Consider the following 27839-nt stretch of genomic DNA (forward strand, 5'->3'; position numbering starts at 1 on the left):
TGCATATGATTAGATATATATTGGATACTTGATCAGTAGGCCTACTACACTGCTTTTCTAAGCCCTGGTCTTGAATTGGCTGACTCTAATGTGACATTTTATCAGATTCCACACAAGTATGCATGAATATGTTTCACTATTGTTGCTATTTTGGGCTTCATTTCTGAGTTGTAGTGTCCCGTGGTGTGAATGGAGGAGTTGTTTGGCATGCATGTAAAGATATTGTTGTGAGCAGGTTAGACAGAGCAGTTCGACTCCTAGTCACTAGGGGTCGGTATATCATACGGGAGGCGACATTGCAGCACCTGGGTAATCGACGAAACTCAAGACAGATTCCTCTCTGTAGCTAACTAGCTAGCCGGCTAATCCCCTGGACAACGCAGCTGGGATTATTTCATGGGCCATTTCAGTATTCTTGGCATTTTGCAATTTATATTACAGCTATTTTCTAATCCAGCGTCAGTGGCAGAAGCGAGACAGGCACCAGCGGGCTAAATCCGTTGGCTGTTCGGACACTGTTGCTTTCTCTCAGGATGCTAACACAGAAGCTAGCCAGCTAGCCGACCTGCTAAAGTAGTCAAATAGCAGCACAGTCCGGATGCTTTGAACAGCAGTGCCGCTGGTGTTTCTAATCGGCCTTGAATGATGTCAGGCAACCGGCCGCAGCAAAGCGCCGGCGGGGCGAGTTCAGTGCCCAGCACAAGCAGCAGTAGCACGGGCAGCCCTGCGAACACAAACGGTGGCAGTGGGGGGAGCAACGCCACCACTAACGGGAACAACTCTGGGAATGTTGTCCCCTCTCGGACGTTGGCAGCAGCCGGCGACAGCGGCGGCTTGTCGGTGCCATCCCTGGCCGCCGTGCAGTCGTCCAGGGGCGGGCTCGCCTCGCTGAGCAGACCGTCTGGGTCCTCCTCGGGCACCAGTAGAAAGAGATCCCTCCACCAAGCACCCCTCTACAACGGCCTCTTGAATTCCTACGAGGATAAAAGCAACGATTTTGTCTGGTTAGTTTTTCTCATGGAAGACTGTGCTTCTGACAACATGTTGTTCATCACTGTGGTTTGTGGCTGCGGGCTAATGTCAGTTCACTGTCGTTGCAAACCGTTTGAAAGCAGAATATTGACCCGCACTTAACTTAACATGATTTTGCATTCCCTTCTCCAGTCCAATTTGCTTCGAAATGATAGAAGAGGCACACATGACCAAGTGTGGCCACAGTTTCTGGTAAGTGTTACTTGCTTGCCTGTGTTTTTGATGCTGGCTTTTAAACAGGACTGTGTTGTTGTTGTTATTGTTGTAGTAGCAGCAGTGACAGTGGGGTGGGTGACTGTTGGGAAAAGATTTGGAACAGCACATTATGTGTTTGAGGGAAAAAAGACAAAGCTATTGAGGATTAAATAAATACACGCCCTGTACATCATATTCAAAATACAGCGGGCTTTCATATTTGAGATGACCACAAATACACATTTTGGCCACATGACTCATCGGTCTAAGTACCATTACATTTAGGGATGCTGGGGCCACAGGCAGCTTTGTCACCTTGACAAATATGCCTACTATTTCAACAGTTTATCCGACCAACTCCTCAACAAACCTACATGCTGCTACAAACTAGACAGCCTACTGATTTTTACTTTCCAACAATATACCTCAGCCTGAGCCTACAGTGTGTATCACAGCGCTCTCTCCATCCATACAATTCACCACTTTGTCCTTAAAAATATTCTGTTGAATATTATCAATCCATTAATCTGTTCAACCCATGATTTGGATTGAAAATCTTGCATAAATAGTCCCAACAGGCCATGTATGAATCTTGTTTGTGTCTAACAAATACAGTGTTGATTCATGCATATAATTAATCTAAATACTAAATCAAACAACCAACTCGCTTGGAAAGTTTCAAACTATTTGGGACCCGTTTCTGGCCTACCTTGACGAGGTTGGGGGGCGGTGGGTGACTTGCCTGGCTGGTTTGTCTTGGGCGCCTTGCATGGGACCCCATGCACGACATCTTATGCAAGCACATAAGCACCCTTATATGGGTGGTAGCACCATATTGTAATAATTTTCAATATTATATGCATGTTTTTCTTTGTTTTCCTTTCCCGTGTCTGAGCTTGTTTGTTTGTTTTGTTTTGTTTGTACATTGTTAAAATTGAAAATTATATATATATATATATATATATATATATATATATATATATATATATATATATATATATATATATATATATGAGGGATCAGCCAAGCAGCATTTTGGTAAACAAACCGCGTCACTGGGTGGCAACGGCAATGGAACCCTATGGAGCCCAAGTGGCGCGAGGCGTGAGTGTCTGACTCTGTTTACATTTTAAAAACTGCGACAGTTTACACAACTTTAACACGACATGTATATATTATACATCAAACTCTTGAGCTAATTCTGCTCTCACTCAGAATGTCAAAATATAAGCGATGCGATCTATAGTTTTTGAGATATTAATGTTTGTTTTTTGGCACAACTCATACTATTAACTGTCGCGGGGTTCCGCATTTCTGGGTGGCAAGTGACGTCACGCTGATTCGTCATATATATATATATAAAACTAAATAAAATCACCAAAGCAGTGAAACATAGCCTAAAGTGCAAAAATGAATCATGTAAACAGAAATAGTGCAAAATTGTAAGAATTCTCTGCTTAGCATTCTTTATGCCTGCATTTCAGCACCTACTAGGCAGCTTAATTACTAGTAATTCATTTCCTGGTACTGTTGCAGATTAACTGTGTTGCAGATGTAGGCTGTGGCATTTCAGCTATTTACACATAAATCCAGTATAATTTTTCTTAGCAAAAACACATCACGTCATTCCCGGGTTTAACACACACCTCTGTTCTCCCTCCCCGCAGCTTCAAGTGCATCCGCCAGAGTCTGGAGGACAGCAACAGGTGTCCCAAGTGTAACTACATCGTCGACAACGTGGATCAGCTCTACCCAAACTTTCTTGGTAGGTCCCAGGTCTTTCCTTTGAGAAGGTTTGGATGGGTTGTAGGCTGTAGCAGCCTGATGCCATGAACCCACGGGTCTAGAACACATTGCTGACTACAGTGAATGTTCTTTTCATGGTTTTTAAATGGGCAAATCAAATGCCCTTGGTGTTATGTGGTGTTCTAGTTCAGTCTTTCACAAATGCGAGTACTAATGAGTAAATGTGTATTTGAGGGGCGGCTGTGGCTCAGTCAGGAGGTAGAGCGGGTCGTCCGTCCACTAATCGCTTTGGATAAAAGAGGTTGGTGGTTCGATCCCCGCCTCCTCCAGTCCACTTGTCAAAGTGTCCTTGGGCAAGATACTGAACCCCAAATTGCTCCCGATGGCTGTGCCAGCACCCTGCGTGGTAGCTTGCTGCCACCGGCGTATGAATGTCTCTGTGAATGGGTGAATGTACCTCCTGATTGTTGTAAAGCGCTTTGGATAAAAGTGCTATATAAATGCAGGCCATTTACATGAACCCTACATCACACTGTCTGTGTTCCACAGTGATATGTTGCTAACATCTGTGAACTTTGCTTTCTGGGCTTGCAGCCATCGCGCTGAGTGTTAGCATGCGCTACATGCTCATCACATGGGAGAGGGACTACGCGTGATAGAACAGCTTACCAATCAAGACAGCACAGCAGCGCTGCACCGAGCAGTGCTGTCATCTGAAAAGTGCATTACAAACACCAGTGCCTGCGTGGCTATCTAGAGATGGCTCCTGATTATGTTATGCGTTTACAAAACGCCATTCTCACCAGAAGCAAGCAGAGGCAGAACCTAATGGTGCGTTCAAGACAACTGAAAACTGGAAGACGTGTCTACTTCTCACCTCAGTGTTCAAGTGGTTGAGGTGGGAACCATGAAAGTATTATATTAGTAGGAACCTGAGGTCAGAAGAGTCCTACGTTTCTGATTAGGAATTACAAGTAGGAGGACGGCTCAAATGGATTTTCCCAATTCGGAAGCAGGAAGGTTCCCAGTTGTCTTGAACGTACCATAAAATAACTCTTAGGATCTATTTGATCCCCTAGACTTCCAGCAGTTGAGCCAAGCTAACTGTTCTCATGCTTTTAAACTGCATGCAGAGACATAACAAAGCCATCCACGAGTTTGTCTGACTCTTGTTAAGCCAAATTCCCTAAAAACGAAATATCTCTTTAATGTTGGTGTCCCTGTTTCTATCATATTTTACGTACTGGGCTTCTTTACTTACTACTTCCACGTCTGTCATTCATTTTGCCCCCCTCACACTCTGTGTTTCAGTGAATGAACTGATCCTTAAACAGAAACAGAGGTCGGAGGAGAAGAGACTAAAATTGGACCATCCTGTAAGTACAACACATAACACATTTGCTTAGTTTTCTCAAACTATCACTATATCTTCTCACTCTCACCACTATCGGAAAAGAATATGTTGCTGACCAGAGTCCCCCACCCCCCTCCCAGAATGGGTCCAGGTGGCAGGTGTTTCAGGATGTGCTGAGTCCGGACCAGGAGAACTTAGACCTGGCCAACGTCAACCTGATGCTGGAGCTCCTTGTCCAGAAGAAGAAGCAGCTGGAGACGGTAAGTAAGGATTGAAGTGTAACGGGTGCTACCACACCTGCACTACATGTTCTTTGAGCCAAGTCAAAGTGGAGGAGTTTACTTGTATTTGTTGTTAGTTACAAACTATTTTTAATAATGCACCAGGTTAGAGGGTTCCTTGTACAATTTACAACATTAGCTCTTTGAGAATCTCTTTCATATCCACACAAATTTGGTAAATCGAATCATATTGAATCGGAAATCGAATCGGGACCTTGTGTATCAGAATCATATAGAATGAGGAAATCAGTGGCGATACCCAGCCCTGTATCTCACCTTATTAGAGGATAAGCACAGGCATTCCACAGCTTGGCTTGTAGTTAGGGCTGGGTTAAAAAAAATGGATTCTCCGATTTTTAATCGATTTTTATTTTAATCCTTTGATATCGATTCATATGTCCAGAGATCGATTTAAAAAAACAAAAAAAAACATAGGCTATAATATTATAGGCTGTGTGTGGTAGTTGAAACATAGTTTCAAGTTGACGTTTATTTATGTTTGTAGTTGAAACAAAAACATAAATACTGTAGGCTACATAAATGGAAATGTTTGATCATTAATATCTACCGTAAATTCCGGACTATAAGCCGCGGCTTTTTTCCCGTTTTTTGGCCCCTGCGGCTTATATAACGGTGCGTCTTATCTATGGATTTTTTCAGAAAAAAAAAAAAAAAAAAAAAAAATCTCTCTTTTTTAGCACTCTTTCTAACTATAAATCCACTTCTGTTTTAATTTCCTCTCTTGCCCTCTTTTCACCACACCGCGGACACTGTGTGCACTGTAAAAATAAACAACGGTGGTGTTGTGTTATGTTGTTTTGTTGAAATGTTGTAATACGGTAAATGGGAGCTTCCTCAAACAGCCATCTCTTCCCGACAATCCCCTCTGTGCGTGACCACTTACATATGGTAATTACGGTAAGCAAACGGCCACTCGGGCAACAACTCCCTCCCCCGACTACCAGGAGAAAATCACAAACTTCGGCGAATTCACACAAAGGAAGATCAAGGAATATTCACAACAAGACGAGCAGTAGAAGCAACACTCTCACTTACCATGGGGAAGGTACGCAGAAATTCACACGAGGCAGCTTTCAAGTTGAAAGCAGTCAATCTCGCATTAAAAGAGAGCAGCCGCCGATCAAACAGAGCAGCCGCGCGTAACCTGGGCAAAAGGGACTGTCCGTCCGGGGGAGAACTACTGAACAACTCCCTCCCGACTATCAGGAGAAAATCACAAACTTCGGCGAATTCACACAAAGGAAGATCACGGAATATTATAGGAGTGTGAAAACATCCACAATTACCAACGGGTTCCAAAACGCTGGACTGCTGCGGGATGAAGAGGATGACGCCACGGGGACTGCCCCCTAGTCCGATACCTCACGAGTCCGATACCTCACGAGTCCGACACCTCATGGTTTTGGGTTAGGGTCTGGGGGAGGTTAGGTTTAGGCGTGGGGGTGGGAGAGGTTAGGTTTTGGGTTAGGGTCTGGGGGATGTTAGGTTTAGGCGTGGGGGTGGGAGAGGTTAGGTTTTGGGTTAGGGTCTGGGGGAAGTTAGCCTCTTTTTTCGGACTCGTGAGGTGTCGGACTCGTGAGGTATCGGACTCGTGCCATGGCACCTGAAGGAGAGAGGAGAGTGGTTGACGAAGCCACCCTGAACCTGTTCGTTTCCGACACTGAAGATGAGGACTTTGGTGGTTTCAGTACGCAGGAAGAAGAGGAAGACGAGGATTAGTGACTTGACTTCTCTGGTTACAGGTTTGCTGCACATATACGGTAGCCTATTGTTGTGTGATTTTGTCTGGGGATTAGTGACCTGACTTTTGTTTTGTTTTGTTGAAATGTTAATAAATGGGAGCTTCCCCAAACAGCGATCTCTTTCCCGACATTCCTCTCTGTGCACGAACCCTTTCATATGGTAATTAAACATCAAAACACCCGCGGCTTATAGTCCGGTGCGGCTTATAGAAGAAAAAAATAGTCAATTTTGGTCCCGCGGCTTATACACCGGTGCGTCTTATAGTCCGGAATTTACGGTACTTTTAGAAATTATATAGACGGTTTTCACCAGAGCGCAACCCCACAGCACTTCCTTTTTCTCAGCATTCGGCAAACTGCAGAAATATTCACTCGACATCGTTACTTTTGTTTTCACCGCTCAGCTGTATAGACGGTTTTCACGGAATGGTCAGTCCTGCACTTGAATGTTTTTCTTTCTTTTATGTCCATAACAAACACTGCAACAGGAAGTGAGCGGGGGTTCAATTTAGAATGTTTTTGTTGTCAAGTTAAAACCGTCTATAGGGTGAAATCAAATCACTGTGCATAATTGTGAAAGTGTCTTTATTGACAGATGAAAAGGCTGTTATTTACCCTTTGTCACCACCTGGTGAGTAAATATATGTGTAACTAAAACCACTAAAATTGACAACCGGTCCGCAACTTTTTACCCGTGTATCTACCGGTCCTTGGCGCAAAAAAGGTTGGGAACCCCTGTGTTACATAACTGGACAATCATGTAATTCAGGTTACAGCTCAAAAAACATGTTTTAGTATCACTAACCAAATCGATATTGAAATTAATCGAATCGAATCGAATCGGGATTAATCAATTCGGAACCTTGTGAATCGGAATCGAATCGATTCTTGAAATTTGAACCAATACCCAGCCCTACTTGTAGTGGTGTTTGATTGTGGACCATGTGTTTGTCTCCACCAGGAATCCCAAGCAGCTCAGAGACAGATCCTCATGGAGTTCCTGAAAGAAGCCAGAAGGAACAAGAGAGAGGTATCCCCGGTTGTTTTTGTCTTGCTGTTAGATCCACGTTAAGCCTCCTCTGCTTAAACATGTTGATCCAGAAGAGTACTTGATCTTATTCAGCTGTGATGGGCTAGGCGCGGTGCCCAGCACGTATGCACTGATACTTGCAGATACTTACCACATCATCTGACTATACAAAACCTTGTGTGCTGCACAGCTGTCGGTGCCATATACAGGCCGGCATAAAAGCCGATTGATCTCCTCTGCCTTTTTCTCTCTGCCGTTATCAGCAACTAGAGCAGCTACAGAAGGAGCTCAACTTTCTTGAAGAGGACGTCAAGCGCGTCGAGGTAAAATAAGACCATCTACAGCCTCTCGCATAAATTTTAAGAGACTAACGTCTCTTAAAATGTCTCTTAAAATTTATGAGTAAAACCTCTTTCACATTATACTCTCAATATGCTTTGAAAGAAAAAGAAAAACAAACATCTGGAGCCACTCACCACTGCTTGAGATAGCTTTAATGACGTTGCGACTTTGACACCATTGACACCATCATCTGTCGATGATGATGCACTCCTTAAGAAATCGTGGGAGAACAAGGTTTTAACAATTTGACAACGCAGTAGAATGTCCAAAATGTGTTAAGACATAATGCAAATATGTGTTAATTTTTGTTGAATATTTTGCCAAACGTTTTTGTGTGTCGCGTGTGCTGGGGGGCACGTTGCCCATCTTCATTTTCCGAAATTGTTCTCTCTGTCACCTTCAATGCGTTTTCTGTTTTGTGGAATTCAAATGTAAACGTTGCTCCGTTCCAACAGTTACCGAAGAATGACATATTTGAAAGCCAAAGATGTTATTTCTTTCTACGTGTTTCTCTAGGAAATGAGCGGGCTGTACTCACCGCTGATGGAGGCAGAGTGCACCGTGCCCAACGTCGAGGCGCCCTCACCGGCACCCAGGTACAGCTGACCTTCCATCACACATCCCAGTACAGCCAAACAGTTTCTACTACTTAGTTTCCTAAAATCGAAGCTCCATCCTTTGCACTTGCGTTAATCTGCATACACATATATCAGAGACATTGTCGGGCCCCAGTATTACTGTGCAGTACCTACGCCTGCCACAAGAAATCCTAAGAACATGTACCGTAATTTCCGCACTATAAGCCGCACCGGAGTATAAGCCGCAGCAGCAAAATTGCCTGTTTGTTACATATATAAGCCGCACCGGACTATAAGCCGCAGGTGTTTTAATGTTTTTTTTTTTTTTTTTTTTTTTTTTTATTATTGTGTTTTAATGTTTAATTACCATATGTAAGGGTTCATGCACAGAGGGGATTGTCGGGAAAGAGATGGCTGTTTGAGGAAGCTCCCATTTATTAACATTTCAACAAAACAACATAACACAACACCACCTGTGTTTTTTTTTACAGTGCACACAGTGTCCGCGGTGTGGTGAAAAGAGGGCAAGAGAGGAAATTGAAACAGAAGTGGATTTATAGTTAGAAAGAGTGCTAAAGAAGAGAGAATTCCGTTTTTTTTTTTTTTTTTTCCCCCGAAAAAATCCATAGATAAGCCGCACCGTTATATAAGCCGCAGGGCCAAAAAACGGGGAAAAAGCCGCGGCTTATAGTCCGAAATTTACGGTACTTAAAATGACCCCCTTGTCTGCTTATTTGTTTTCTTGTTGCGCAGCAGTAGTAGTATTATTGACCCGCCAGAGTACAGCCAGCCTCCAGGGTTTGGTGGAACGGCCCAGTTAAGTCAGGTAAATCACTTTACCTTATCTTTATTTACTATTCACTTGATTTAATTTATATATGACAGATAGGGCCTTAATACTGTGGAACATGATATCATTTGTTTTTGCCTATTATTGTCTTTGCTAGAATAGTTCCTCAACCTTTTCTCCAAAAATCTTGGAACAGAAGTTGGCATTTTGACACTGCAGTGGAATAATAGATCACATCAAACTAAGGACTTGTATCTTTAGGTATATGTTCTATTGTAATGTTAATATATATAAAAGAAATCACTCAAACCATAAATGAGTTCCTATGATCTAAATGTGAGCACCGATGGTGAACTCACACTATTGATATAGTCAATCGCGCGTGGGTCTCCCGATATAAGCTATTGGAGACCCACACGCGAGCAGAGCCTTCAGCTCGACGTGGTTGCCCTCGTTCAAACACTGGGAATGTCTCTGCCAGGGCAAAAGACAGACGTGGTACAACAGCACCCTGGCGTCACGGAGGAAGAGGCTGACCGCTCACTTCGAGGATCTGGAGCAGTGCTACTTCTCCAACAAAATGTCCCGCATCACAGGTACCCAACTGTGACCAATGGCCTGCTCTGTCCAGAGCCACAGCTTTAGTAGGTCATTTGGGGTTCAAAGATGAAATTTGTCATTGTTTAAATAGAGTTGACTTATTCCCAACCCCCTGTGATAAAACAGTCAATACCCATAATCAGTGGTTATTTTGAAATTTAAATGTTATATATATAGGCACATTCCACTTTATTTACTGTCTTGTAGAACTCTTGATATTTAAAGGTGCAATTTGTAGAATTTTTAAGTGTCATTATTATATCGTTGCCAATCTGACCCAGCAACACACACTGTAAAATGCAGTGTAGAGGCTGCTAGAAGCATCTCAGCAATCAATCTGGCGACTAATAAGACTCTGGGACAGACGGACGATATTTGATATCTGATTTGGCGCTGATATGATTTGGTGGCGTATTTTTCAGCCCCAACTGATTGGTTGCTGTCTGTTGTCAATCATTGAACTCTTTGACCAATCGCAGTAGCAAAGCAGGACAATTTCGATGTTTATCTGCCAAAGAAGTTAAATTGATAAGAACTGATGGCTAATGGGTCGTTCCCCCTCACTGGTCCCGTTGTAACATCAAGGCGGGAGCAATGTTGTCAAATTAAACACAGGCTTTGTCTCTTGCCTTCAATACTCTTTTGTCTGCTACATCCGGCAACCGCAATGCGTTTAACGTTAACCTTCGCTGCAACTTGCAAGCCACAAGCAGCTCAACGGATTTCAAAGCTGTTGTCGTTTCAAAGTTGTTGCAGCGCCCTGTAATGTTAGATTAGGTCTGGCCGCCTACATCGACCAGCCAATCAGGTGACCCGGACAGTATCTGTCCTGAATAACCACAGAGGATGAGCGTAGGTCCAGACCCATATGAAGAGTGTGACAACTGCGATTCATATGGGTCTGGAGACCAGGCTAGAGAGAAACCAGAAAAAGAGACGAAAAACGATCAAAAGCCACATCTAGCATCTACATGTTATTTCCCCCTGACTGTTGCTATAAAGTACCCCTCGTGTCCCCCTTGTGGATTCCTCCTCGTCAGTGGTATTTTAATAGTGTGTGTCTGGCCTGTTGTGTTCAGACGAAGGCAGGAACCTGAACCAGCTGGACGACTTTATGGAGTGCCTGTCCAAGTTCACCCGCTACAACTCTGTGCGGCCGCTGGCCACCCTGTCCTACGCCAGCGACCTGTACAACGGCTCCAGTATTGTCTCCAGGTACGCACAGTCAGACCTCGGCACCACACTTCAGTCCGAAGCAGGATAATATCAGTCTCCTATGCTGCATCCGTTTTTTTCCCAAGTGCAGCGTGCGTCCAGTCCCAGTTGCCAACGTGTTTCATATTTGTTTACATTTTTCGCAATGAAGGAAGTTCATGAATTAGATGCTGCTCTATCCATTATTGTAGAAAATGATTTTCTCAAGTGATGAAGGAATGTGTGTCTCATCACTGACTGATATGAATCCGCCTCTTGATGGCCGTGGTGCCATGAAATCATTGCTGATTAATAATTCTCAAGATGTATACGGATGGAGAGACTCAGGTTCTTGAAGACCAGCTCACTTCGCAAATTTCTAACAATTTGGGTTTCTGGCCTACCTTGACGATGTTGGGGCGATGGGTGATTCGCCCGGCTGGTTTCCTATGGACCCCCTTGTGTAGGACCCCATATATACTGTGTGTGTATGTATATATATATATATATATATATATATATATATATATATATATATATATATATTTACACATATACATATATTTATATATATATTTTTTTACAAGCGCATACGCACTTTATACAGCTGGTAGCACTACGTTGTAATTTTGGAGTGTATGTATGTTGTTTTTTATTTCTTTTTCCCTTTTTTCTCTCCCTCTCTTTTTCCCTTTCTTTTATTTTCCTGTATCTGAGTTGTTCTTTTTATGTGTTGGTGTTTTGAAAATTGCAAATTGCAAAATAAAATATTGTGAGAAAAAAGTTCTCAAGATGTAACAAAAACTGATACAGTGCGTATTGCTGTATCCAATTTGCCCATTGCTTAACTAACTTCAATGTATATGGAGCAAATCTTGTATACCGTGCATAAAGGATCAGAGCATTCACCTCGATTTCATGCAAAAAGCAGAGGGTCCTAGTTAGTTGGCACACTCACTGTATTTCACTAGCCCAATGAGTGTATTACCATCCATATGATCAATAAGCTATCGATTATGACCACCATGTGTTTTCCTTCGATATAAACTCTTGGTCAACCCCCTTACCGCGTCACTAACCGTCTTCACCACCTCACCTTCACCACCTACTGCCTTTCAGTATTGAGCTTGAACCTTACCGCGTCACTAACAGTCTTCACCACCTCTGTGTTTCAGTATTGAGTTTGACCGTGACTGTGACTACTTTGCTATCGCCGGCGTGACCAAGAAGATCAAGGTGTTTGAGTATGGCACGGTGATCCAGGATGCGGTGGACATCCACTACCCCGTCAACGAGATGACCTGCAACTCCAAAATCAGGTACAGGATGTAATCCTTCCCAAAGGAACAGATCCTAATTTTGACTGATTTGAGTCCTCCCAGGCTATCCCATAAATGCCATTTCTGATCTGCTCCTAAGCTCTATGAGAAGGTGTTGGGACAGTTTACACTGTGGCATGGTTCCAGCAGATCCTGTCCTCATCCACCTGATCCATTTCAATGAAAGAAGTGGTCATGCAGGCAAAATCTGCTTCATAAAATTATGATTTTATTTTGTCCGATGAATCACCAGAATTTACATGTTGAGTCTTGTCCCACTGAACAAGAATAGAATGTACCAAATAATCAATCTTTGGCTTGGGAGTGAACTACTGTGTTGCGCAGGCCTGTATTGATGTAACATTAACATTTTAAAGCTTGAAAATGAATTCACACATTTTTCACACATTTAGCTTTTTTTCCCCTCCAACAGCATTTTAACTCATTGAGTGCCAAGGACGTCGATCGACGTCAAAGTAAATAGTGACGTAGAGTGCCAAGGACGTCGATCGACGTCAAATGCGTTTTTTGACGGTGGGACGTGGATCAAAAGGCTCGTTTGAGATGACTGCCGCCTCGCCTGGAAAGCAGACGAGAGCAGGCGAGGCGTCAACAAGTCGAACACCCCCGACGGCACACTCACTGCTACTTTTCTTCTTCTACAGTTTTGTTTAACAGCGGTTTGTAAACAAATTAAAACATGCATTAGCGCCACCCACACTCACTGCTCAAATAACACAGCCCTTCAGATTCCTTATTTTTATTTTAATGTAGGCATTCCAGGTGGTATTTATGTAAAATATGGAGTGACAGCTTGGAATAGATATAAAATTGAAGTAAAATTGAACTGTGGGTTTGTGATGCACCTGTGTTGAACCAATGGGCGCTCAGCTTGATGCGTTTCTCGTCATCCTCTGTCATCCGCAGTCGGGCGCAGTTGGTGGGGAGCAACTGCGGCGCCTCGCTCCAAATCTGTGCCCGCCTCGCTCTCGCGAGAGTCACGTGACTCACGCAGTCGGGCAGGACGGAGCAAGTCGGACAACTTTCTAACCATCATGCAACGGGGCAAGCAAGGCGCTGGTCGAATCTGCGCAGAATTTGCTCATCTCAAACGAGCCTATTGCCTCAGGCATCTCCTGTACAAATATGGGAGCTATTGAAGGTGTATAACATATTTTACGGACTCATTAGGTGGCGACAGTGCTCTCGAGATTGAGAAAGGTCCGGAAAACAGCTGGAAAAAGCCGTGATCAAAGAGAAACCGATGCATGCTGCAGCCAGAGCCATAGATTGCTCTGTCTGCAGCTGACGTTGGCTGCGCACAGCAGTCAATCCGCTCCCACAACTGAGCCCCCCCCTCTGCCTCTGTCTGTCTGTCTGCATAGTTTATCCACACGATTAGCCGCCAGAAAGGCAGCACCCGACGCCGAAGGGCCAAACCTTTCCCTGCAGTCCGGTTTGGCATTTCCGTGTCTCGCTGGGAACAAAAACGGAGCGCTCCGAAAATAGAGTGGGTGCGTGTTGGCTGTGTGTTAGTGTGGGGAGGAGTTTGCCGCTGAGGGGGGGAGGGGGGGAGAGGGGGGTGGGGCACGCAGGGCATCACACAACTACACCACGTCACTACATCAGAAAATATTATCTTCAGAGTCAGTGAATGTGCTTGAAATGCTTCATTTCACAAAAGGCGGAATATCTCAGCTAATAATTTGAAACGCCTGTATTTGCTCAAAACGACCTATCTTCTCCGGCTCATAACTAAAGAACGGAAAATGGTATCAATAAACTTTTTTTTGCTGATGATACAATAGAGCCAGCTCGTTCTTTGTGAGTGTTTGGTGTTTACATAGTAATATCACACAATATTCTGTGGGCCTCGAGAAATCACTGAAAACGCTCTGAAAACTCTGGCACTGGGAGCGTCCGTTCTCCAAAAGTGGCTGGCACTCAATGAGTTAAATGTTGTGTAAGAAGACTGTTTTGGAATTTCAAACGCATTCATTTTAGAATGCTCTTTAAACAGCATATATTCTCAAGGAAGAGAAAAGCAGCCGAGAAATAAGGCCCAATTCAATTGAAAATGTTTGCATTTTTTTGCAGCATTTTTTTTTTTAAACGTGATCATTGATGCATGTGAAACCTGATGACGTGAATTGACCACAGCTTGGTTCTCTTCTAGCTGTATCAGCTGGAGCAGCTACCACAAGAACCTGTTGGCCAGCAGCGACTACGAGGGTACAGTCATCCTGTGGGACGGATTCACCGGCCAGAGGTCTAAAGTCTACCAGGTATCTTACTTGGATCTGAGACTTTACTACTAGGATTAGAAGCCTTTGCTGTATGGGAATTGTCAGTGGAATAATGTGTCTTTGGTTGAAACTACCTGTTGAATCAATTGAGTTTGTGCCTCGTTTCATTATAGCTCTTTAAAGTATATATTAGGGGTGGGAGAAAAAATCGATTCACCTAAGTATCGCGATTTTTAATGTCACGATTTTTTGGATCGATCTTTTATTCCAGAATCGATAATCGCAAATTAAAAAATTTTTTTTTTTTTTTTTTTTTTTTTTTTTTTTTTTGGTGCTTGCAGTCAGGCCACTCACTGAACAGCAGGCTAGGCGCCGCCTACTGGTTTACTAGTGGTTTTATTACTTTATTAGTTAGTCTGAAGTAATAATTACACTTCAGGGTTAAAGTGGGTGCATCTCATTGTAAAATTGGACTTCAAACGGCCCAAATCTGGCTTCAAACGGCCCAAATTTCACGCGCGTTGGCCCATATCGGCCTGGCCTGCTTGGTATCTAATGCCCGGCCTGAATTATGATCCCAGTCCGCCCCTGTTTTTAACTATATCGCCCAGCCCTACTCATGATATATAATATACAGTCTCTAGTGTATGATTCAACTTTTCCCATGTTCTAATCTAGTGTAAAAAAGCAAACAAACTGAAAAAATAAAAGAAAAAAATAAACAAAAATCGCAATAAATCGTAATATCGAATCGCAATAATCGTAGAATCGCAATAATCGTGAATCGCAATATATATCGAATCGGCACCAAAGTATCGTGATAGTATCGAATCGGGAGATAAGTGAATCGGCACAGCCCTAGTATATATTGCTGTCTCTAGGGGTGTCACGATACACTCAGTTCACGATACGATACACGATATTGGGTTCATGATAACGATACAATATTTTAACAATATTCTTTTGCGATCGATTTGTAAGTTGAGGGGGCAGCCTCCACGCTAATTTGAGTAATTTCACCATTCTCATCCTCCGTGTCTGTAACGTCCCTCGTCTGTTCAAACAAAGCAATGAAAAGGAGAGCGAGCATGCAATCAGATGCAGATCAGTGCCACCATGTTCAGCTTCTTTTCTCTGGATATGAGATTTCATCTCAACGATACATATTGTCACGTTTTGATATCGCGATATATTGTGGGACGATATATTGTGACATCCCTACTGTCTTGTCAGGAGCATGAAAAACGCTGTTGGAGTGTCGACTTCAATCTGATGGATCCCAAGCTCTTAGCCTCCGGCTCTGACGACGCCAAAGGTAACGGAGAAATACTGCGTCTGAAATGTTTGCATTTCCCTGTCAATGTTTCATTCATATAGGCAAAGCTATTCATGATTTGGAAATCATTTTGAATACTGTATGTTGAAATGTGGTAGAAATAACAAAATGCAAGATTGAATTACCTCTTCTTCTTTTTTTCATGGTGAGATTAAGTTGTCAAAGATTATCGGTTAATTTCAGTGTGAGACATGAGTTTTTCCACATGGCACACATGGACTAAAGAGTGTTGGTAATCTGGGTTTACATCTGTACAGGGATGTGATTTTTCTGGACATGTCGGTCACATTTCTTTTGGATATTTTAATGTTCCGTCTTTTTCTTGCATCGTTTTATCCCAGGTGCCTTCACGCCTGCGTTTGCTTTGTGTCTGTTTTACAGTGAAGTTATGGTCGACCAACCTCGACAACTCGGTGGCCAGCATCGAGGCCAAGGCCAACGTCTGCTGCGTTAAATTCAGCCCCTCCTCCAGGTATCACCTGGCCTTCGGCTGTGCAGGTGAGATGGAGATCAGGTTTCAAGTGGGTTAACTCGTCTACTTGATTTTCTTTTTCTGATTTCCCCCCCATTTTCTCCCCAATTGTACTTGGCCAATTCCCCCTGCTGCCCCGGTCGCTGCCCCACCCCCTCTGCCGATCTGGGGAGAGCCGTAGACTAGCACATGCTTCCTCCGATACATGTGCAGTTGCCAGCCGCTTATTTTCACCTGACAGCGATGAGCTTCAGGACGTAGCACATGGGAGGATCACACTATTCCCACCAGTTCCCTTCCGCCCCGAATGGGCGCCCCCTACCGACCAGAGGAGGCGCTAGTGCAGCGACCATTTCTTTTCCTTTTCCCAAGTGCTATATTCTTCTGTCTTGCCCACAGACCACTGTGTCCACTACTATGACCTACGCAACACTAAGCAGCCAATCATGGTGTTCAAAGGCCACAGGAAGGCCGTCTCCTACGCCAAGTTCGTCAACGGAGAGGAAATCGTTTCTGCGTAAGTCAACGCAGCCTCATTTACAACAGAGGTTTTATGTCATAATGATGTGGACAAAACGTCTTTGGGAAATCCAAGATTATGGTGGTTTGAGATGTTCTTTTTCCCAAAGTTTTGGACTGCCATGGGCATTTACGTCCAATGGACAATCCTATTGACAATGATTCTCTTTAGTGGTCGACCGATATTTATTTGTCAGATGCTGATATTTAGAGAGCAGGGCGGCCGATGGCCCATATATAACAATTTAATAATACCAAATGAGATGCAAAATTGCTGAACTTAAATTAACATTTATTTAACACTAATGTTATTGTCTGCATTGTCTCTGTATAAAAAAAAAGTCCACAGATAATCAAAAAACACAACTTTGTCAAAAAAAAGATGCGAATGAAAAATCTAGTTTTTGTAAGCTTGCATAAAAAAAGCAAAACAATGTTAGCCATTAATTGGCCGAACGATTAATTGGGCAATCACTAATTCTCCTCAATGAATGACTGATGCCAGATACCTGATGCCTCGTAGCCTTGTTACTTGTCTGAAGAGAAGCACATATAGATGTATTTCACTTTAGTAGGACATGTTCACATTCATAGCAATTCAGGGCCAGTTTATTCATTCGTTTCTTTTCAAGAATAGGGGCAAGAAAGTGCAAACGTTCTACCGAAGTGAAGTGTTGTTTTAAACGAGTACATTTCTTCACCCACATAGCCTTATTTGACTCGTACGTTTACACCCTCTGCATGCCAGATCCACGGACAGCCAGCTCAAGCTGTGGAACGTCAACAAGCCCCACTGTCTGCGATCCTTCAAGGGCCACATCAATGAGAAGAATTTCGTGGGCCTGGCTTCCAACGGGGACTACGTGGCTTGTGGTAAGTCTGCCTGGCTTCCAACGGAGACTACGTGGCTTGTGGTAAGTGGGCCTGGCTTCCAACGGAGACTATGTGGCTTGTGGTAAGTCTGCCTGGCTTCCAACGTAGACTATGTGGCTTGTGGTAAGTCTGCCTGGCTTCCAACGGAGACTATGTGGCTTGTGGTAAGTGGGCCTGGCTTCCAATGAGACTATGTGGCTTGTGGTAAGTGAGCCTGGCTTCCAACGAGACTATGTGGCTTGTGGTAAGTCTGCCTGGCTTCCAACGTAGACTATGTGGCTTGTGGTAAGTCTGCCTGGCTTCCAACAATACTATGTGGCTTGTGGTAAGTCTGCCTGGCTTCCAACGGAGACTATGTGGCTTGTGGTAAGTCTGCCTGGCTTCCAACAAGACTATGTGGCTTGTGGTAAGTCTGCCTGGCTTCCAACGGAGACTATGTGGCTTGTGGTAAGTCTGCCTGGCTTCCAACATAGACTATGTGGCTTGTGGTAAGTCTGCCTGGCTTCCAACGGAGACTATGTGGCTTGTGGTAAGTCTGCCTGGCTTCCAACAAGACTATGTGGCTTGTGGTAAGTCTGCCTGGCTTCCAACGGAGACTATGTGGCTTGTGGTAAGTCTGCCTGGCTTCCAACGAGACTATGTGGCTTGTGGTAAGTGGGCCTGGCTTCCAACGAGACTATGTGGCTTGCGGTAAGTCTGCCTGGCTTCCAACAAGACTACGTGGCTTGCGGTAAGTCTGCCTGGCTTCCAACAAGACTATGTGGCTTGCGGTAAGTCTGCCTGGCTTCCAACAAGACTATGTGGCTTGCGGTAAGTCTGCCTGGCTTCCAACAAGACTATGTGGCTTGCGGTAAGTCTGCCTGGCTTCCAACAAGACTATGTGGCTTGCGGTAAGTCTGCCTGGCTTCCAACAAGACTATGTGGCTTGCGGTAAGTCTGCCTGGCTTCCAACAAGACTACGTGGCTTGCGGTAAGTCTGCCTGGCTTCCAACAAGACTACGTGGCTTGTGGTAAGTCTGCCTGGCTTCCAACAAGACTATGTGGCTTGTGGTAAGTGGGCCTGGCTTCCAACGAGACTATGTGGCTTGTGGTAAGTCTGCCTGGCTTCCAACGGAGACTATGTGGCTTGTGGTAAGCGAAGCGCTGACTCAAGAATAGGAATAATGCCGTACAAGTTGTAAACGAATCTGCACGGCAGCATTTCCTCTCTACTTTGTTTGGCCATAGCGGGGCACCACAGCAAAAATTAATTGTGTGTTTGTGTGCTTGCAGGCAGCGAGAACAACTCCCTGTACCTTTACTACAAAGGCCTTTCCAAGACGCTGTTGACGTTCAAGTTCGACACGGTGAAGAGCGTCCTGGACAAGGACAAGAAGGAGGACGACACCAACGAGTTTGTCAGCGCCGTCTGCTGGAGGGCCCTGCCTGACGGGGTGAGAGCAGCTCTTCTTGATGTTATTTTGTTTTGTTTTGCGACCAATTTGATTAACAATTAACAATTCACCATCAACAGAAATCAAGTGATTAAGATACAATAAAATGAAACGAAATGAGGCACATGCACACACACACACACACACACACAGACTCACAAAATCACCTCACCTCGAAAGGCAGTCAGGCAGTTAAAAGCAGTCTTTGCACAGCCTGTGCTGAATTTAGGAGAGGAGAAGCTTCCTAGTGCCGACAGGAACCTTGGGAGTTTGAGTATTTCATGACATGTTTTGCTTCCCAGGTGCGCTGGATTTGATGAGTTGATCACTGTGCCACCGTATCCGTGTGTCTGCAATGTTGTTTGCTCGCCGCGTGCAGGCGGTGCACTGTGATAGTGAGATCAAACACACCCTGCTGTAAATTCGGCACGGGCTGTGGAAAGACCACCAATCACTTTAACCCCGCCCCGCCTAAACTACTGGCCTCCGTAGGGGGATTATTATATCTTTGGATCTGCGATCGGACATCGGAGACGGGTAGGAGAGCGTTTTGAACGCTCAACCCCCCCAATTTCCTTATGCTACGCTGTGTAGTCTCAACGCCAGACCCATGAGAGTCCTTACGCTGATACACTATGTTACTGCATGCTGCAGAGCTCTCTCTGAGTCTGATACACTACGTTACTGCATGCTGCAGAGCTCTCTCTGGGTCTGATACACTACGTTACTGCATGCTGCAGAGCTCTCTCTGAGTCTGGGACACTTTCCCTCAGAGGGCTGGTTATGGGAGGGAACCGTTCACTTGGCCAGTCATATGCCAGTGGTGGATTTAGTCCTGCCCAATCAGTAACGACTTTGCGATCAGACGACCGCTCTCTCACCGGTGCTACGACCTGTCACTCATTCAATTTCAACCCGCCTTCAAAAACCAGCAGTGAAAAACCAGCAGTGGCTGTGAAGTGGCACAGACTCATTTATGTAGTGTGCGGAGCTCAGCGATTCAACGTATTATATTGAGTCCGGGGAGAGAGACTATACGCTGTGTTGACGCCAGTTCAGAGTGCATCGCAGAGGAATGGAGAACAGACGAAAATGTGGGGCTGTTAGCTGCTACATGCCAAGTGTTCAAAGTAGTCTCAGTAGCTGCATTGATTCTGATAGTTGACATGTCTAAATAAATAACATCCAAAGATGTAAGCAGCCAGTGTCTGGTGGTCACGGAGTGAGGAGGCTTCCAGCGTGACCACCAGCTGTCAGGCAAGCTAGCACAATGTGCCTCATAGTCCAACAACTCATTCAGACAACAAGACTGGGACGGTTACCGATAAGTAACTCAGTCAGACAGTTTAGTTGCAACCTGCTTCGTCCAGGACTGCGAAACAGGTGGGGCAGTCCCACATCCTCTGAAGGCAAGTGCCAGGGGCTTCCATAGTGCATCAACTAACACACGGGATCGTTTATCAATTTCATGCAATGGGAGTTGAAGTCCTGTGTATATAATTAAAAGTGATTTGTTGGTGGTCTGGGTTGTCGGGAAGCCTTTCCTTAATGTTTGCCCAAACAAGCTAATGTTATTAAATTGTTGTTACATAAATGCTAATCTGTTACATAAATGCTAATCTGTTAAATGTGGTGGCAGGGTTTTGCGTCCGACTTGCTTTGTTCAAGAAAAGGAATTTTAGGGGAAAATAATTTATGGTTCACAAATAGAGTCACACACCACTGAGATTCCCCCCTCCCCCCCAACCAATGTTTTTTTTTCTTCTTATAGGAAATGAAATATTCATGGAGAAACATGCACTTATTAAGTAAATGACACCTTTGTCTCTTTTTATGCTGCTACATCTTTCAGGAGTCAAATGTGCTGATTGCGGCAAACAGTCAAGGAACAATCAAGGTTTGTGTTTAGCATCTTTTACATCCAGCCTCAAGTATCAATGATTTGCATAGATTCTGGTTAAGGTACTTTGTTTATATAGAGAAGTTAAACTACAATGTGCAATTTACAAGTTACTATATACATAGAGATTACGACAGTATTTAGGATTTGTTTTGCCTATTATGTTCTTGTCTGGGTTTTTTTCAGCCAATTAAACATGGCAGGAAACCGAGATACCCTTGTCTTTCCAATAGACGTTTAATAAATCCCATTCATACTGTTGGTCCTCATAACAAGTTGCACTGGTTCAGCAGATTTTCACGTTATTATTTTATAATGTTACTTCATCTTGCTATTTTTTTTTTTACTCCAGTCTATTGTTACTATTCGTACAAATTATGCAATAAGACTTACCGTAAATTCCGGACTATAAGACTTTTGGCCCTGCGGCTTATATAACGGTGCGGCTTATCTATGGATTTTTTCAGAAAATAAATAAATAATACAAATAAAATCTCTCTTTTTTAGCACTCTTTCTAACTATAAATCCACTTCTGTTTTAATTTCCTCTCTTGCCCTCTTTTCACCACACCGCGGACACTGTGTGCACTGTAAAAATAAACAAAGGTGGTGTTGTGTTATGTTGTTTTGTTGAAATGTTACGGTAATACGGTAAATCCTCAAACAGCCAACAATCCCCTCTGTGCGTGAACCCTTACATATGGTAATTACGGTAAGCAAACGGCCACTCGGTGACCTCCAAAATCGATGGATTTTACAGGTTACACAGCTTCATCAGCACATTTTATGTGCATTGCTTTGCTGCTTGTTTTTTCGATTATTTTTTTGTAAAGCACCTTGAATTGCCTTTGTGTATGAAAGACTTGACATCATTGGCGGAAATCAACCGGTTACTCCTACCGGTTCAAAGTTCATCAGCAGCCCGGAATCACAACAAGACGAGCAGTAGAAGCAACTCTCTCTCACTTACCATGGGGAAGGTACGCAGAAATTCACACGACGCAGCTTTCAAGTTGAAAACAGTCAATCTCGCATTAAAAGAGGGAAATAGAGCAGCAGCGCGTAACCTGGGCATCGACGAGTCAATGGTGAGGCGTTGGAAGGTGCAGCAGGAGGAACTGTCTCAGTGCAAGAAGACCAAAAAGTCCTTCAGAGGTCATAAAAGCAGATGGCCCGAACTTGAAGATTCCCTTGAAGATTGGGTGTTGACCCAGAGAGCAGACGGCCGAGGCGTTTCCACGGTGCAGATCCGACTGAAGGCCAAAACAGTCGCCACCGAAATGAAAATTGAACATTTCATAGGTGGCCCATCTTGGTGCTTCCGATTCATGAGACGAAAGGGACTGTCCGTCCGGGCGAGAACTACTGAACAACTCCCTCCCGACTACCAGGAGAAAATCACAAACTTCGGCGAATTCACACAAAGGAAGATCACGGAATATTATAGGAGTGTGAAAACATCCACAATCACCAACGGGTTCCAAAAGGCTGGACTGCTGCGGGATGAAGAGGATGACGCCGCCACAGCTGGCGCTGAGGGCCGTCAGAGGCTTCAGAGGCTGTTCGATGCCGACACCAAAATGTAACAAGCAATAGTTTTTTAAACATCTTTATTTTAAAAGATGAAAAACCCCAGGTGCTTTAGTCCCAAGCTTCAATGCTCCTGGCCAATCCCGGCGCCACAGGGCATGGTTATTGCTTATCCTATGTGGGGTTAGAAATCACGCGACACCGACAGTGACGAAGAGGAGTTCGTTGGTTTTGAGTGACAATGAAGGAGAGAGGAGAGTGGTTGACGAAGCCACCCTGAACCTGTTCGTTTCTGACACTGAAGATGAGGACTTTGGTGGTTTCAGTACGCAGGAAGAAGAGGAAGACGAGGATTAGTGACTTGACTTCTCTGGTTACAGCCGTTTGCTGCACATATAGCCTATTGTTGTGTGATTTTGTCTGGGGATTAGTGACCTGACTTTTGTTTTGTTTTGTTGAAATGTTAATAAATGGGAGTTTCCCCAAACAGCCATCTCTTTCCCGACAATCCCCTCTGTGTACGAACCCTTACATATGGTAATTAAACATCAAAACGCCCGCGGCTTATAGTCCGGTGCGGCTTATATATGTAAAAAACAGTCAATTTTGCTGCTGCGGCTTATATACCGGTGCGCCTTATGGTCCGGAATTTACGGTAATCACATTAAACGTGGCAACCATGTTCACAATTTCTTCCGAAATGGGAGGTTTCTAGTTCAGAATTGCGTTGTTTGAGCACTGTGGAACCAGGATGACAGCAATCGGGGTGTCTGTGGGTCGTGCAAAAGTCCGAAGAATGATTTGATTGATGTGAATTTACAGGTTACGGCCTTGCAACGTGTTCAAATGTCTTTAATACAGGTGTTAGAAGTCATGCTTTTCACCGTGCGCTGACGGCGCTGCATGATGTGCTGCATGTCCAATCTTAGATGCAGAACAGGGTTTGTAGAACAATATGCAAAACATGGTTTTATAAATATGCTTTAGTAAACACAATTCACACAACCCTTAACGATTTCTCGTCATTTTTCATATACTGTCGATTTATCGTTTCAAAGCGTTCTTGATGTTAAATTGGAATTAGGCTGCTTTGTTTCTATATGTTTATTTTGAAGTTTGTCTCCAGTTCACTTTGAGGTAGCATTAACTCATTGAGTGCCAATGACGACTATCGTCGTCAATTCAAATAGTAACGTAGAGTGCCAATGACGACTAAAGTCATCAATTGCGTTTTTTGACGGTGGGACGTGGATCAAAGCCAGATGCATCTCCTGTAAAAATATGGGCGATGTCGAAGGTGTATAAGCTATTTTACGGACCCATTAGGTGGCGACAGTGCTCTCCAGATTAGAGAAAGGTGAGGAAAAAACAGAGAAGAAGTCATGGGGAAACGGAAACCGCATCGATATGCATGAAGCATAACGTTAGCTGTGCCTGTGAACAGCAGCCAATCTGCTGCCACAATTGAGCCCCTCCGTCTCCGCTGCGATAGCCCCTCCACATGATTAGTTGCTGACACCAGCGTCTTTCTGAAAAGTTACATTATTCTCAGCTGGAAGCGCTGGGAGCTGGCGACAAAAACGGCGGAACGCTGTGAAAAAGCTGGGACTCGCCTGACACACGCAGCAGAGCCACCAGAGCCACCAGAGCCACTCCCACGGAGGAGGAGTTTGCAGTTGAGGGGGGTGGGGGTGCTGTTTTATTGAAGGAAATTACTGTTCAGATGTTTCAGGTCAGAAAATATTAGCTTCAGAGTCAGTGATTTGCTTGAAATGCTTCATTTCACAAAAGGCTCATTATCTCAGCTTCTAGATGGAAACGTCTGTTTTTGGTGAAATCAACCTATCTTCTCCGGCTGATAACTAAAGAACGGAAAATGATATCAATAAACTTCTTTTTGCTGATGATACAATAGAGTCTCATCGTTCTTTGGGCGTGTTCGGTGTTTACATAGTAATATCACACAATATTCTGTGGGCCTCGAGAAATCACTGAAAACGCTCTGAAAGGGCTGGCACTGGGAGCATCCGTTTTCCAAAAGTGGCTGGCACTCAATGAGTTAAAAAGCTCTTCAAATGTCTTCAGTTAGCTTTCTGAAAGCTGCCGGTACCCTGAGCAGAGCAAACGCAGCCGTTCTTCTTGTCACATGCCAAAGCGCGCCTCCTAACGGTCAGCCTCTCTCTCTCTCTCTGCACAGGTACTGGAGCTCGTCTGAAAGGCCGTCCACGCATTCAGCGTGTCTGAAGAACTTGGCTCAGCCTCTGGTTGTTTGGTAGAGGAACAGTCGGCCGCTGGGAGAGGAGCTCCCAGGCTGCCTGCTGGACTAGTAGCATCACCACCCGGCAAGTAGTTTTAAGAGGAAACAGCGCCGGGAGAACTGAAACAAAGCGGAGCCGTCTGATTTTAATGAGCGACACACTTACTTTTGGACAGCGAACAGACTTGGAGCAGTACATCAGTACAGTAGGAGCAGAGGAGCAGTCACTTCAACAACAAAACAAAACAAAACAAAAACAAAAACAAGGACCTAGTCTCGGCACAAAATGGAAGAAGAGACTTGCGAAAGCATTTTTTTGTTTGTTTCTTTTGAATAAAGTTATATATCGACTACAATAGAACATCTCTTTATGATTTTAGGTCAAATCGAACCTTGTACCTTTTTAATCAAACTACGGCTCTCAAGGGTACATCCAGCCAAAAGCTACTAGTATATGTTGCGTTTTCCTTTTTTTTTTAAAGGCCAAAGCACAAGACAAAGTGAAATGCAAAAATGATGTCTTCATGTAAAGCTTCTTAAACCCCCGTCATCGTCTGTCCACTTCCTCTGTTTCTTTTTGTTTGTTTTTGTTGTACTCCTCGTGTAGTCTTGTGTTTTTGCAGATTGGCAGAAAGCAGTTTTAATAAATAGGACTTGAATTTCCCTTCTGTTAAGCGGATCGTCGGTTCGTTTCTCTGGCTAAAGTGTCCCTAGAATGTAACGTTAGCGTTTGGAAATTGATGCACAAGAAAGACCAATGCATGCTGCAGTATGGGACTGCTGACCCAACAGTCCCATAGAGTGCAATGTCTCAACAGCGTTGAGACATTGCACTCCATCCCAATGTTTCTGTTGCTATTGGAACAAAATGAGATTCAATGTGTTCGTCTCATCAGAACCTCTCATGTCAACTAACGCTCGATCTACACTGCCAGATCAACTCGCACTCTTTCCCCTTATGTGATCTGATCTTTGTCATTGCTGCTTAAACAAGGAGAAAACCGTGCGGAAATCCGATCCGTTTCTGTTCAGATAGCGATGAAGAATGTCTCGTCATATACGTTAAAACCACCTGAAATGAGCTTGAGCCGCGGTGTAGCTTCAGGCGAACTGTGCCGATGTTTTCCATGGGAGTGGCATGATCGCAGCGACATCGACACATCAACAGCAGAAACGGAGGGGATTTGCTTGAGACCGCCAAGACCTACCTATTTTATGATAAATGACAAAGAGAGGTGTTTTGTATTTGTATACCTGAATAAATTATTTGGAAAGAACTTGGAGTGTCACTTTTTGCACTTTGATCAGTATTAACATTCTTGTCTGACTAATTTGTGTATTTCTTGCTATTGTTGATAAGCAACATTACTTGTGTTGTGACCTGTTAAATTAATCGCCAACCATTTTGATAATCGATTAATCCGATAGCTGGGTCTGCAAGGTTCGAAAGATGGGAACTGTTGCAGAGGGTTGTCGTGAGATTAGTCTATGACAGGGGTGGGCAACTATTTTTCATGGGGGGCCACATGAGAAACCCAGATTGTTGCCGGGGGCCGAACAAATATTGTCATGCCGTAACCCATGGATGGGCAACTTTGATGATAGAGAGGGCCACAAAAAAATGTCCTCGCTACTAGGGATGGGCATTTCTAGCAAAAACACTATTCGAAATTCGCTGGCCAAAGTCGACTTTTAATCGAAATTCGATTTTTTTTATTTTTTTTATTATTTTTTTTTTTTTTGTGAGTGAAATGTTGCATTGTCTCCCCTGATTCTAAGTATAGTCGAATCGCTTGGTTTGAGCAAGTAAAACAATTTTTATAAGCATTTTAAGCAAGGTTTATGGAAAAATGAATGGCGGATGAAATCCCATGAAGAGGGAGAGGTTGCTTATAAAAATTGTTTTACTTGCTCAAACCAAGCGATTCGACTATACTTAGAATCAGGGGAGACAATGCAACATTTCACTCACCAAAAAAAAAAATATATATGTAAGGGATAATGTATACTGAGCCGGTGATTACTGTGGAAATAATGACCGACAGGTGAATGATTTAGCCCGACGCGCAGCGGAGGGCTTAATATTCACCTGAAGGTCATTATTTCCAGTAATCACCGGCTCAGTATAGTATACATTATCCCGCTTAGAACACGGCCTACAACTAAATCATTCAATAATCTGACAAAAATAATTATTCAAATAGATTTTTTAATAGCGTTTTCAACACAAAGCGGTTTCATTCGTAATTGGCACACAAGACACCACAGCTGCAACTGGTTGGCCTAATTAGTAGCGTCTGCGGACAAAATGCTCTTACCAACTGATTAATCCAGGTGTGGCAGAGCAGCGGTCGGTTGTCGAGAAATAATGACCGGTGACTATTGTTGATTGACCAATCAGAATCGAGTATTCGAGAGAGCCGTGTTCTAAATATATATATTTTCAATAAACGAATTTCGACTTTCAATAATAAAAGTCGACCTTGATAATAACAACGATTATTCGAAAATTCGAAATTCGATGCCCATCCCTACTCGCTACCAGATTTTGCTGAGGGCTGAACGGCGCCAGCACGAAAAATTTGGGGCATTTGAAGCCAGGTTTAGAGGAATAACTCATTTTAAATTAACAATTGTGATGTCATTATTCAGTCTTAACCACCAATATTTGATCCTTTTACTCATTCACTCCTATGTCACCACCTGCTCTCCCTGCAGGGCTTGAAATTAACTTTTTTCACCACCTGCCAATATGGCTGCTAGATTTTAAAGTTACCAGCCAATTAGAATGTCCACTAGCCGAAATGTTTTTCTTGAAATAAACCAGAATATGAGTGGGTTAATTTAAGCATAAGTATCAGTAAGTGGCCCGGGATTCTCAAAGCCTGTGTTGAGGGTCACACAAGAACAAAAATGCATTCTTGAAGCTAAATAAATCCAAAACCAACAAGATAATTATTTAAATTTCTACTTCAATGTAGAACAGTCATTTCTTACACATGAGATTATTTTTAGCCTTTTAGTCATAAATATTATTGTAAGATATTCC

At 43.7% G+C, this 27839-nt stretch overlaps 1 protein-coding gene across 1 annotated transcript; it reads left to right on the plus strand.

The window, feature by feature from the left end:
- The first annotated feature begins 423 nt into the window (after positions 1-423).
- On the plus strand, positions 424-26044 carry cop1 (COP1 E3 ubiquitin ligase). Its single transcript, XM_083653575.1, has 20 exons — positions 424-1004; positions 1165-1224; positions 2895-2992; positions 4285-4349; positions 4468-4587; positions 7333-7401; positions 7665-7724; positions 8260-8339; positions 9075-9147; positions 9593-9707; positions 10791-10926; positions 12081-12224; positions 14401-14509; positions 15704-15785; positions 16188-16304; positions 16678-16795; positions 17546-17670; positions 18943-19103; positions 20956-21000; positions 24731-26044. Exons 1-20 carry the CDS (start codon positions 643-645, stop codon positions 24746-24748), a joined length of 2157 nt encoding a protein of 718 aa, XP_083509701.1. The 5' UTR covers positions 424-642; the 3' UTR covers positions 24749-26044.
- The last annotated feature ends 1795 nt before the right edge of the window (positions 26045-27839 follow it).

Source organism: Poromitra crassiceps (genome assembly GCF_964638095.1).
Source record: "Poromitra crassiceps genome assembly, chromosome: 17".
Lineage (NCBI taxonomy): Eukaryota > Metazoa > Chordata > Actinopteri > Beryciformes > Melamphaidae > Poromitra > Poromitra crassiceps.

Excerpts from the sequence above, each read along its gene's own strand:
- cop1 (XM_083653575.1), top strand. The coding sequence starts at position 643 with ATGATGTCAGGCAACCGGCCGCAGCAAAGCGCCGGCGGGGCGAGTTCA. Across the intron at positions 2,993-4,284 it reads GCTCTACCCAAACTTTCTTG|TGAATGAACTGATCCTTAAA; the intron begins GTAGGTCCCAGG and ends TCTGTGTTTCAG. Across the intron at positions 15,786-16,187 it reads CGGCTCTGACGACGCCAAAG|TGAAGTTATGGTCGACCAAC; the intron begins GTAACGGAGAAA and ends TCTGTTTTACAG.